General features: G+C 46.9%; 1 protein-coding gene across 2 annotated transcripts in view; it reads left to right on the top strand.

Moving 5' to 3' along the window:
• The window catches only part of LOC122540356 (coiled-coil domain-containing protein 50-like), a 46,850-nt gene that overhangs the window by 3,819 nt on the left and 29,722 nt on the right, over positions 1-13,309 (top strand). For both annotated transcript variants that reach the window (XM_043675958.1, XM_043675959.1), the window contains exons 3-4: positions 12,069-12,131; positions 13,049-13,178. In XM_043675958.1, the coding sequence (XP_043531893.1) occupies positions 12,069-12,131; positions 13,049-13,178 (193 nt within the window). The remainder of the gene's footprint in view (positions 1-12,068; positions 12,132-13,048; positions 13,179-13,309) is intronic.

Raw genomic sequence — 13,309 nt, forward strand, 5'->3', positions numbered from 1 at the left:
AGCTATAGAAAGAAGCTGAACAGGCTGGGGCTGTTTTTCCTGGATCGTTGGGGGCTGAGGGGTGACCTTATAGAGGTTTACAAAATCATGAGGGGCATGGATAGGATAAATAGACAAAGTCTTTTCCCTGGGGTCGGGGAGTCCAGAACTAGAGGGCATGGTTTAGGGTGAGGGGGGAAAGATATAAAAGAGGCCTAAGGGGTAACCTTTTCATGCAGAGGGTGGTACGTGTATGGAATGAGCTGCCAGAGGATGTGGTGGAGGTTGGTACAATTTAAGAGGCAAGTGAATGTGATATGAATAGGAAGGGTTTAGAGGGATATGGGCTGGGTGCTGGCAGGTGGAACTAGATTGGGTTGGGATATCTGGTCGGCATGGACAGGTTGGACCGAAGGGTCTGTTTCCATGCTGTACATCTCTATGACTCTATCTATGACTATCACACGAAACAACAAAGGAGTAGGCCGTTCAGTCCATTGGGCCTGGCTAACTCTTTGAAAGTATGATCCAATCGGCCTCATCTCTCTGCTCTTTCCCAATGGGTCTGCTGATATTTACCCTTTCCCATTTATGCAGTTTCACCTTAAACAGTACAGTTGAATTTGTTTCCACCCACCCTTATACATTTGCATTGTTTATTGGGGGTCACAATGGAATTCTACTTCAAGGGGTATATGCACCCTACTGTTGGACATGTACCCATGTGCTCACGGGAGTAGATACAGATCAGTGTCGTCATCCCATGTCACTGCTAGTGTACCTCCTCACTCCATATGGCTGTGTTTGGGGAGTAGGGAAGCCTGTGTGTGCCGCCTTCTGGCAGAATAAAGCCATTCTATATCCTACTGTAACATAACGAGAAGAATAGGCCTAAATGACTGAGTTCTCCTCTTCCTCAGTATCCGTGCACTTGGGCTTCAGCCTGGGTTATGTTGTTGGTCATGGTAAGCCATCAAATGGAAGTTCACATCATAACCTAGCAGGTTGAAATTTAAAGTTCAGCTTTAAAAGTAAGTCATTAGAGAGAGACGACCAGTGATGGCTTAACCTGAGGGTCACCAAGCCTCAGCTGAGGGGAGAGGTCGAGAAGCAGAGTCCTTCATGGTAACCTCAGCTGGAGTAAGAATTGAACCCACGCATCACTCTGCAAAGCAAACCAGCCATCCAGCGAACTGAGCTAACTGACTGTTGGAAATCTGAAATTGTCAAACTGTCAGTAAAATCCACCATGCTCACAAATGTTCTCACGAATAATCCCTGCCACCCTCACTAAGTCTGGGCCCATATATAATGATCCTGTTCCTACATCACACCCACGTATTTGACTGTTAACTGCATCCTGAGGTGAGCTTTTAAGGCATGTGCTTGTATCAAACTTTCTCAGGGCAATTGGGAATGGACAGTTATTGCCAGTAATGCCCACATCCTGGGAATGGTTAACATTTTAAAAACATTCCCAGCTCCAAGTGAAGGTCTCTTTACTCTCTTGGTGGGCATTGGGCCTTGATTATAGACTACAGCTGCACTATCTCTTGTTTACTCATAATCCAAAGCCAACATGTTTGTGTCCAAAGCTTATTGACAGCTGCATACTCACCTTCCAGCATCTAAAGGCAAACTAAAAGGAGTGGCTGTACCTCACCTACTAATTTAGGTCCCAGAACCACTCGCGCTTCAAAATAGTTGTTGAGGAAGCTTTGTCTCTTTAAATTGTTTTCTTTGCTATCCTTGTGAATGAGGTTCAACATGGGGATTTTGCACAGCTCTCCACCTGTTCAAATTCAGTCCATCCCATAGAATCTGTCTTGCCGATTTGCTGGTGTCACTGGAAAGACCCTGGATATCCTTGTAACCTTCTTTGTTCTGAAGAAGACTCCCCAGATTCTGAAGTCGGTCCACACACCTGCCTGGACCCTAGTACCACTCTTACAGGTCTCTGCATCCTGTCTAAGTGCTTGACACCTTTTCTGCAGTGTGGTGCCCAGGGTTGAACATAAATCACCAGTTCGTCCCCAGCTGGAGAATCAAGGAAGTCTGATTTAACCTACTTTCTAGAGCCATGGAAAAGCTCCAGCGCCTGAATGGCTCTTCCATTCACTGCTCCTGCAGCCCTTTCCCCTGTTTATAACATCCCTCAGACCCATTGATTTAATGTGTGTGTGTGTCTTTAATTCTGGACCCTGATGGCTTGGGGGATGTTGAAGTTAGCTAGTGAATCGTCTCCGGCTGCTACAGTCAACATTGGAGTGAATATATTTGTAATAACCTGGGCAGCTCATCATGTCCATGGTCCTCTATGTGTGCACGGGGTTTCTGCATGGAATTTTGTGAATAACTTGTTGCTAATGTCAAACCGTCTGCAATCACAAGTCTCCCCACCCCCCATTTCACAGAGTTTGCATGTAGCTCTGCCTACAGCCCCATCTGTGAGGCATTAACATCTGAATGAGTTGCTGCACTCAGCCTGACATTCTCTGCTCCAAGATCAGCCATCTCTGTATCAAAGGGGGCTGAAGAAGGAGAGCTTATTTCTGTTTGCAAAGGGATGGTCTGTCCCATCTGTTCTTTTCGCAGCTGCAGAGTTCCTAAGCACACCGACTATTTTTTTCAATTGAGATGTGTTCTTGGAGTTTTCTTAAAAAAAGGCGCAAGAACAGTCTTGATTTCTGAAGATTAATCGGAGATGTAGAGGTTTTTTTACATTGTCAGTCTAACACTTGATTCTGCTGTAAACCAGACACCTATTAGCTTTCTGTCACATGTGCTGGTAAGAGTTAGGTGCTCTCTTAAGAGAGGTTGATGCTGGTGAATGGACTGCTTTACATTTTCAGGCAGCTGGCTTCAGCATTGAGTATTCCCAGCTGAGATCAGAAAAAATGAAAGACTTGTATTTCTATAGCACCTGTTGCAATTGTAGGGTATCCCAAAGAGCTTTAGAGACAATGTCAAACTTCCTCACGCTGGGTCAGCCTTATACACACACAGCAGAATCTTATAGGGGCATGAATGACGTGGACTATGGTGAAAAACGTGGTAGAATCCTGAGAGATGTCCAATGAGGCTATACCCAATCTCAACATCAGGAACAACTTGCTGCATCTTTTAGCAAAGTTTCAGGCTTTGAGGTGAGATTCTCACCAGGCAGCACTAATTTAAGGGTGATTATGGTTTGTTAAAGTAACTGCAGGTATCACCTCGTTAATGTATACTTTACTTAAGTTTATTGTAGTCACATGCATCTAAGTACAGTGAAAGGTTTTGCTTTATAAGCAGTGCAGACAGGTCATAGCAAACGAGGACATACTTTCTGCCATATCATCCACCGCGGGTAAACTAGAGAATTCTCAACATGGACGTCAGTGTGGGTCACCAGAGGACCTCCATGTTGGATACCACCAATCAGTATCTCTGGGCATGTTCCATGCGCACCCACCATACACATCCCATGTTCATGGCCAACAGCACCTGACTAATGTGAGCCTTGAAGAGCCCTCCTGGCTTTTCTCTGACCCACTTACAGTATGTTTCTGCACTTCAGTGCTAAACCTGAGCACTGTAATACCATTGTAATGGTGCAGCAAAGACCATTGGCTGAGACCTGGATGGCACTGGTGCTGCTTTTCGGAAGAAGCTTGATGCTACTTGATGGATCGCAAAGTCATTTCTGAGGGCAGTTAAGTATCACCCACGTTGATGTGGGACTGGAGTCACATAGGGATACACTGGCTCCTTCGCATTAGCAGCTGCTGAGTTTTTAATAACAAACTGGCAGTAATACCAGAGTTTCATTTTCCTGATATTCTTATATTTTTAACGAAATTAGATTTCTCATTGTCATGGTGGGAATTGGGAATGCCTTCTCTATATTTTATTTAACATCCATTCAGAGGATGAGGGTGTCGCTGCCTGGGCCAGCATTTATTGCCCATCCCTAGGTGAGAATGTGTGGTGAGCTGCCTCTTGCACCCCCTGAATCGGGTAGACCCACAATGTTGGTAATGAGGCAGTTCCAGGATTTTGACCCAGCAACACTGATGGAATGGTGATATAGTTCCAAGCTAGGATGGTGAGTGACTTCGAGGGGATCTTGTAGGTGTTGATGTTCCTATCTATCTGCTGTCTTTGTTGTTCTAGATGGTGGTTACCATGGGTTAGGATGATGTTGTCTAAGGAACCTCAATGAATTTCGACAGTGCATCTTGTAGTTGGTGCACACTGCTCCTGCTGAGCATTGGTGCTCAAGGGTGTGACTGACTGTGGATATGGTGTCAGGCCTCTTGTGTGTTGTTAGAGCTGTACTCATCAAATGTGTAGGCAGTGTTTGTCGTGGTCTCGACTTCTACCATGTAGATGGTGGACAGGTTTTGGGGAGTCAAGAGGCAAGTTACTTGCTACAGGATTCTTAGCCTTTGACTTGCTCTCGTAGCCACAGTATGGCTAGTCTAGATCAGTTCCTGGTCAGTGGTAACCCTGGGGTGTTGATAATGGAAGATTCAGTGATGGTGATGCTATTGAATGTCAAGGGAGGATGGGTAGATTCCCTCTTATTGGAGGTAGTGGTTGCCTACTATTTCTCTGGATTAGCAGAACCATTACACACTGTAACCACACCTTCCTGGTTGGGGTTGATAATTTACTGATCAGTAATAAATAGGTTGAAGCAACATACTGAGTGTATGGTTATAAATGGCCCAAGGAACTTGAGCTAACTGATGGTTGTTAGATACTATAGAAGAGAAGATTTAGGCAGTTATCACCCAGGTGATAACTGCCTAAATCTTCTCTTCTATAGTATCTAACAACCATCAGTTAGCTCAAGTTCCTTGGGCCATTTATAACCATACAAGACAACACCCCTTCTTGGGTTCCCATTCATCTTGATATTTATGCAACCTTTTCCAGTGGCTCCTGTACCACTCTGAGACAGTATCTGTAACCTACAAGGTAGAACTACAACTAACTACTTGCTGATGGATTCCAGATTATGTAGGAGATTCAGAGCATATGAAATGGATGCAGTGTCACAATATTGTAAATGATGTGCATGCTTCATTCAAATATTCACTCACCTAATCGATGGCTGTTCTGAGTCTTGATGGGAGTGAGACTTCACTTGGACTTCTGAAAACTGAGTTGTTTTCAAACTTTCCATCAACATCGTGTCCCTTGGCAGAGACCAGAGCTCCTAAATGTCTCCATCTGTCTGTGTGGCTTTATTTTCCTCTGTTCTTTATCCGTCTTTTCCGATGTGGTGGATGTACAGTGTGTATTTACAAGCAGCAATTACTGCACTGCACAGCTCCAGGAGAGAATAGTTTGAGGCTGTGGTTTGCTGACATATATTTTGAGTGACTGGCTGCAATATGTTGGGGAAGAATGGTTTTGAACTCCTCGGGGCACTTCCTCCTTTCCATGGCTCATTTCCTTTACCCCATCCACTTGTCTCATCTCCCCATTATCTGCAACATCGCCCCCACTCTGGCTAATACTTTCTTTCCTCCCCAACCACACCACCCCATCTCCCCCCCGTCTCCATTCCCAGCCTTGAGTCGCCATGTTGTTTGAGGTTTGGTCAGATGCTCAGTCGCTTGCTGCCCTGCTCCCACACTCTTGCAGTTGAGTCTCCCAGAGTTTGGCTGGAATTTACAGGCATTGAGATTCCTCTTTTCTTCCAATTTCCCTTTTTCCCTCCTTCCCTCCCTCCCAAAGCTGTTCCATGAGTTGAGGTCTCCTCTGCTTCTCCTTGTTCCTAGTCTATTCCTCACAGGCCAGGGTGTGACCATCCAGCCTTGTGGCACTCATTGCTACAGAGAGCTGTGGAGGCCAAGTCATTGAGTGTCTTTAAGACAGAAACAGGTTCTCAATTGTTAAGGGGATCACGGGTAATGGGGAAAGGTCAGGAGAATGGGATTGAGAAACATTATCAGCCATGATCAGATGGTGGAGCAGACACGATCGGCTGAATGGCCTAATATTGCTCCTATATCTTCATCTGTACCTCACCCAGTGGCCCCACACATTTCCTGGCAACAGTCTGTGATCAGAAGCCAGGAATCTGGCAGTTTATTTTTGTTGTGGGGTTTGCTGGGATGGCGAGCAGTGAGGGAATCTCCCGCCCTCTGCTCATTTAAACCTGGACACTTCAATCTGCAGGGTCTGAGGCGAAGTTGGGATCTTTCTGTCCCATGAGGCCTGTTGTGTGTATTGGAAAATACACATGCATTCTGTCCCTGGGCCAGGAGCCAGGATTCCATTGTCGGACTAACTCTGACATCTCCTTGGCAACATGTACAATCCGGCCCCCACAGCCAGTCATTCTCTTGACCTGTCTGGGTAGTGGGCTGGGATCTGGACTACACAGTCCCAAGTCTCGGACTGACACAAGTTGTTTTCTCAAGGGAGTGACCTTTGGCCTCGTGCTTCCAGTAGCTGCCTCCTGTTTGGCAGTTGCCGAGGGAGCAGGCGGATTACACGGGGAACATCCTCCAGCCTTATCCTGCAGCTGACTGAACTGTGTTTCCAGTGAATGAACAACCACCTCAGTCCTCACTGCATTAAAACAATGGGCAGCTGAGTTGTTGATGCCATAGGAACAAGAAGGGGGCCATTCAGCCCTTTGAGTGTGTTCTACCATCCAATTAGGTTATGGTTCCATCTGCCAATCATATTCCTTAATAGCTTTGTCAACAAAAGTCTCTCTCTCTCTCAATCTCCTACTTTAAATTATTCGAGGTATTTCCCTCCTCCACCACACCCCACCACCCCTGAAAGAAAGACAGCTTTAAGGGAATGAGGCCTCAGGATTGATTTCTTACTTTGTGCTGAGTACATCGTCATGGCGATAGGGCTGCAATTCAGACTCAACACCCGATGGGGATGAAATGGGACCTGCATTTTTATAGCTCCTTTCACAATCTCGAGACGTTCCAAATGCCTTGCAGTCGGTGGAGTACATTTGCAGCCAAAGAGGAGGCAGCAAGATCCCACTGACTGTAAGGTGGTCATGATCAGATCAACTGTTTTAATGATGCTGTTGTTTATTGCAGACTTTAGCTAATTACTTCGGGAAAGATAAGTATTAGCTGGGTCAGCCTATTGTTTCACAGAATTATTACGGTGTAAAAGGAGACTATTCGGCCCATCGTGCCTGAGTCTATTATCTACTGCCAAACTCTTGCGTCTTCCCATATCCCTGGACACTACGGCTATCCAAAAGAAAGTCCAATACACTCTTGAATTCCTCAATAGAACTGGCCTCCTCCACATTTACATATCACTTTAAAATTAACCCCTCTCATTTGTGCTACTTTTACAAGTTGGAACAGCTTCATCTTATCTACTGGGCAGAGCGGTAGACATTGTCTATATAGACTTCAGTAAAGCATTGGATGAGATTCTGCATGGCAGAGTAGTTAGATCACTTGGGATTCAGGGCGAGTTTCGCAGTTGGATGCAAAATTGGTTTGAAGATCAGAGACAGAGGATGGTAATAGAGGGTTGCTTTTTGGACTAGAGTCCCAGGACCAGTGGTGTGACACGAAGATCAGTGCTGGGTCTACTGCTTTAGTAAATTTGTAGGTGACACTGAAGAAGGTTATCTCGGTACAATGGGACCTTAATCATATGGGCCATTGGGCTGAGGAGTGGCAGACGGGGAGTTTAATTTAGATAAATATGAGGTGCTGCATTTTGGGAAAGCAAATCAAGACAGGACTTGGACAGTAAGTGGGAAGGGCCTGGGGAGTGTTGCCGAACAGAGATCTAGGGGTACAGGTGCACTGCTTGAACGTGGAGTTGCAGGTAGATAGGGTGGTGAAGAAGGCGCATGCCTTCGTGGTCAGAACATCGGAGACTGAGAGGTGACTTACAATAGGGGTTTATAAAATCATGAGGGGTGTGAATGGGGTGAAGAGCTAAGGACTTTTTCCCAGGTAGGGGAAGTCCAAAACTAGAGGGTGTGGGTTTAAGGTGAGAGGGGAGAGATTTAAAAAGGACAAGAGGGGTAACTTTTTCACGCATGGACTGGTGCGTGTATGGAACGAGCTGCCAGAGGAGGTGGTGGAGGTTGGTGCAATAACAACATTTAAAAGGCATCTGGATGGGTATACGAATAGGAAGGGTTTACAAGGATATGGGCCAGGTGCTTGCAAATGGGACTGGGTCAGATTGGGATGTCTGGTTGGCATGGATGAGTTGGACCGGAGGGTCTGTTTCCATGTTGTATAACTCCATGACCCTACTGTGTTCAGCCTATTCATGAAAGTCTCAATCACATCTCCTTTCACCTACCTTCTCTCCAGGGAGAACAGTCCCAATGTCTTCAATCTGTCCTCCACTCACTTTCTCATGTCTGGAACCATTCTCATATTTTGTTTCTGCACTCTCTCCAATGCCTTCACATCTTTCCTGTTGTACAGTACCCATGGCTGCACACAAGTCTCCTGTTCAAGTTCAGCATCTCCTTGCTGTCATACAGTATGCCCCTTTTGATAAAGTCAAGAGCACTGTGAGCTTTACTCTCTTCCCTCTGTCCTTCAATGATCTGTGCACAGGTACACCCAGAGCCCTCTTCTGCTATCCCCCTTTAGAAGGGAAACACTATTTTATGTCATCTTCCTGTGTTCTTCCAATCAAAGTACATCACCTCACCCTTCTCTGCATTCAGCCTCATCTGCCAGCAAGCCACTTCCTCCACTGACTTTTTGATGTTGAAAAGGGCTCTTTTGTAACCACAGGCAGAGCAAAGGGCCTGCTGTCCTTTTCTGTGGGATTTCCAATTTCTACCAGTTCAATAAAGACGGCTGGGCAGTGAAATCCTGGCTTCAGTATCTGATCCGTGTTGAGTTACTGCATCCTGCTGAGATGTGTTTTAATGGAATGTAGTACTTCTGGGTTTAGGATAGCAAAGAGACCGGGGAGAACAGAAATGGACCCAGCCACTGGATCTGTTAATTTGTGGTTTGTGAAGCATAATCAGGAAACTTGATACTAAGTTGATTAAGAGCTGAGGCCACACTGGTGCTGCTGTCTGTTACCAGCTGCATGGGGCTCTGGCTGCAGCCTCTCCATTGGGCCCTGCGTTGTTCATGGAACCAGCATGTGGATGGGGTAAAGTGCAAGGATGCTGCCTGAATTGCTGTGCTCTTCCAGCACCACTGATCCAGAATCTGGTTTCCAGCATCTGCAGTCATTGTTTTTACCGGGGTAAAGTGCAAGCCTACCTCAGGGCAAAACCTGATTGGACTTGCCCTTCTAAGACAGGAAACACCCGTGAGATTAAAATGAGCACCCGATTGGAGCTCCCTGTGCTAGAATTCTGGTGTAATTTACTTACCAGCGAAATGTGCATTTTTTAAAGAAATCAGTCCTAAAAATTCTGGTGAGCTTAACAGAAGATACCAGGCGAGGATTGCCCCATTTCCAACATATCCGATTTTTGTTGCTAAGTGAAGTGGGAAGGGTATGATTCAATGTAGGAGGGAAACCCCAAACTCAGCAGGACTTCTTTCCAGGTTCAAGCTGATCTCATTGTGACTGTAATAAGGGCTATAACCTGCAGAATGGGAGTTGGGAATTGGTGAAACAGATATAAACATTCTTAAAGCGCAAATGGAATCGAGACCTGACTTTTAATTAAGTCCCTCGGTCTTCTTAGATTTCAAGGGAAACAGGCTGTTGCTGTTCCTGAGAGTTTTAATAAAAGAACTCCACTGGACTGCTTTGATTGACCGGTCATCTGCAGGGTTTTATAGATTAGAAAAGCCCATGGTTGTATTGTTTCAACAGATTTCTGTCATATTTTCTCAAGGGGGAAATTTTATGATATCATTATGAATGCTTGGTTGTGTATCAAAGGCTGTGATTATTTCCGAATGGGCTTCTGAGTTTGAGGTTTAATTGACAGTTTCAATAGGCTATGAAAGGTTTAGAAGTCTTTGTGGTGTCTAAAAGGGAGTTTGTTTTATAAAAGATTAATCACTTGAGATTTAAAAGCTTTGAATGGGTTTCATGAATGGAAGATTTCATTTCACATTCAAGTGTATATGAGCGGGAACTGTATTAGGTTGTGATAGGTTTATCATGCTCTCATCTTCACATGGAGCCTGAAGTCTTTCTGTGTTGGTATTGGATGGGTTTCTGTGGTGACATGGGGTAGGGTATGAGGGAGCATGGAGGATGGGTTATGGTGAGATCTGGCATCAGGTTGGTATGTAGTTGGGTATGAGGGGTCATGTGGAGTGGTTGGCAGTGAGTCTAAAGGGCCAAAGAGCTGCTTGAACAACAAGGACGAGTTCCAGAGAACTGAGGTGGGCGCTCCAAGCAGCCCACCTGAGTACTCGCCTTCCCCACTCCCATGGATGCCTTGGAGCTGCCTCTGGGTTCCCAGGCCTGACTCCATCCTGGATGTACCCCCCACCCCCAGAGTGGGAATGGCATGGTCCGGATACTTCGTATTGAGGTGGGTCTGGCAATTCGAGAAGATCCTTGACCTACTTGCCTTGCTGGTGAGAAAACAGCTTTGTGTCTGCTTTAAAGCTCCCAAATCCAGTAGATTACAACTCTCGATATAATTTAGCCCAGGTTGCCTACTGAGGAGCCAGGTTTGCTTACATATCTGGGCCACACAGTAGGGAGGGGAGGCAGAGAGTACAGGAGGCGTACAGTTCCCATTGCCCGTTTCTATCCAATGCCCCTGTTATAAAGTGTGACTACACTGAGCCAGATTGAAGGATGAAACTGGGCTGGTTTGAGATGCTGCACATGGTAGAATAGTGCTTGATGCTGCATGGGGCAGGGATACATGGGGCATCTGGCTATGCGCTGGGGGAGGGGGTGGTGAGGGAGGTCACTGGAGGGAGTGGCTGGGGGGGGCGGGGGGGGGGAGGGGAGGGGGTTATTGTTTCCAGTCCCACTTGCACCCTCCCAGTCATTGGGATGGTGCAGCCACAGCTGAGCAGAAAGCAATGTGTCAGGTGGAGAGAGCAGGTACTGCGCTTCACTCCTGCTGCTGCCTGAGGGATTTAGGTCCCAGTCACAAATCACTTTGACCGGTCGCTGTTAACAGCTTTCACTGAGGTCTGAGCCAGACTAAAAATAGCTGTTCCAGTCAAACGAGCCTTTTGTCTGACTGGGATGTTTAAACGGATACATTTCTTCTGACGTCATTGACAATAACGTCAGAAGTGTCTGCTTTTAATGACAGGAGCCATATTTCATGTAGCAGTATCAATGCTAAAAAGGGGAATGTTTATATCCAGAAGACCCTTCCGTAAGAGCTTTCAAAATTTTTGAATTTTACAGAATACAAGGAGGTCATTCAGTGTTTGTGTTGTGTTTTGTGATTATTGCAATGTAGATTACAGTGCCCCCTCCACATTGTTGCCTTCCCTCAGTACTGCACCGGACTGTCAAGTGCTTGACTGATTATGTACTTGAATCTGAGACTGGGGATGGACAACCTTCTGGCTCAGGTAGAGGCTGAGTCGCACTGAGCAGGTGCAGTGTTTATCCTAGCCCAGCTCTTTTGTGCCACACAGTGTAACTCAACTGTTCAATTACACCCTCTGGGAAAATGCTGTCATTAGTGGCTGTGGTTCAGCTGTCTGGGCCCTGAGCTCTGCGGGAGCCTCCCTAAGTGTCTCCAACCCTCTCCCTGAAAGATACTCCCTGAAAGCCTGCCTCCTCACTCAAGCTCTCAGTTAACTGTCTGGACATCTTGTCATGCACATTCTTGTCCGTCCAGACTGTGAAGCACCTTGTGAGATTTCACGCCATCGAAGCTGCCGTTGATAGTTTGTGGAAGTCATCAACTACAGACTAAACATAGTTCCTGGGGGATGTTGTCTTTGTAAAACAGAGCACATTTTAAGCTGCTGTTTGTTTTGCATGAGACATAGTGCAGAGGCACAGGGTGTTGTAGTGTGCAGGGGAATGGCTCTTGGGTAAGAGGTTGCTTGGCCCTTTTGGGCTGTCTAGGTTCCCAGTTACTGGCGCCTGTTTAGTGGGCGTTTTCACCAACGATGTCTGTCTTGCCCATAACCATTTTTAATTCCGCTCTTGTGTTGCAGTGTGCCGTGGGTTTGCTGTCTTGGAGGATGGGGCGTTGGCACACAACCTTCAGGAACAAGAGAGTAAGTGGAAGCTGACCTTAGGGACTCGATCAAACACCTGAGCCTGGTTCAGTCACAGACGGGCAAATTGTTTACATCCAATTGCTCCTTGGCTGTCTTTTCGAGAGGCAGTGGGGTCAGGGCAAGGCCAAGCTGCGGGATTGACGTAGTCGGCGACGAATTCTGACCTCATCCAAAATGGGGGGCTTATGCCCCTGTCTGGGGGAGCTCAGAGGGAACAGGGCTTCAGGTTGCACTCACTACCCTTGGGCTCGGACCACTGACACAACTGGCAGCGATTCGGACTCAAGAATTCACTCTTGTTACGGTCGGAGCGTCTCAATGTTCATGGAGAAGGTTTGAAGCCATGAGGAAATTGAGGAGCATGTTAGGGAGGAGGGAATTGGAGGGGAAAAGGGGAAGGGGCAGGAAGGAGAGGGCACTGACTAGGAATACAGCTGAAGGCTGGTATCTTTTGGAGTGGCTGGGGGTAGGTGGTAGTCAGGGCTGGTGGAGGGGAGGAGGTGCGAGAGAGGGGCTGAGGAGCTGGGGCTGGATCAGCTTCCAGACTTGAGCAATAGAAGTGAGCTGGTGATTGGGATGGTGCAGACAGAGGGACAAGGTTGGCCAGGGAGGGATTCATTAAAGGAGTAGGCGAGTGGGTGGTGGAGGGGGAAGGGGATGTGTGACTGAGGACATTAGGTGAAATATCCTAATCTCCGTGAAATCCCCATAACCCTGGGTGAAGCAGGAATGTAAAACGTGTGGCCCACTGAGAATAGGACCCGTGTGCACGGAGGAAGGCAGAGTTTTCTGGAGTCAGCTTCTTTGATCAAGGGGTAAAGACGAAACCAAAGTTACTGTTACTGTGTAACTCCCCAGCGATGGGGAGAGTTGTATGTTGCTAACGAACGATGTCCTGTGTCGGTGCTCCCCAGTTGAACAGCACTACGCTTCAAACATTGAGAAGAACAAGTTGGTTCGGCAGGATGTCTGTGTGGCCAAAAAGCTGCAGGACGAAGAGGAGTTGGAGGCCAAACAGTACAGCCGGGAGCACCAGCAAGAGATGTACGTAAATCAGAGGGGAGGGAGTGAATACAGGAGGAGTGGGGTTTGGGGGTGTGGAGGAGCGAGTACAGGAAGGATTGGGTTTGAGGGGTGGGGGGGAAGTGAGTAGAGGAGGGGTAGGGCTTGGGTGC

Source organism: Chiloscyllium plagiosum, chromosome 34 (genome assembly GCF_004010195.1).
Source record: "Chiloscyllium plagiosum isolate BGI_BamShark_2017 chromosome 34, ASM401019v2, whole genome shotgun sequence".
Classification (NCBI taxonomy): domain Eukaryota; kingdom Metazoa; phylum Chordata; class Chondrichthyes; order Orectolobiformes; family Hemiscylliidae; genus Chiloscyllium; species Chiloscyllium plagiosum.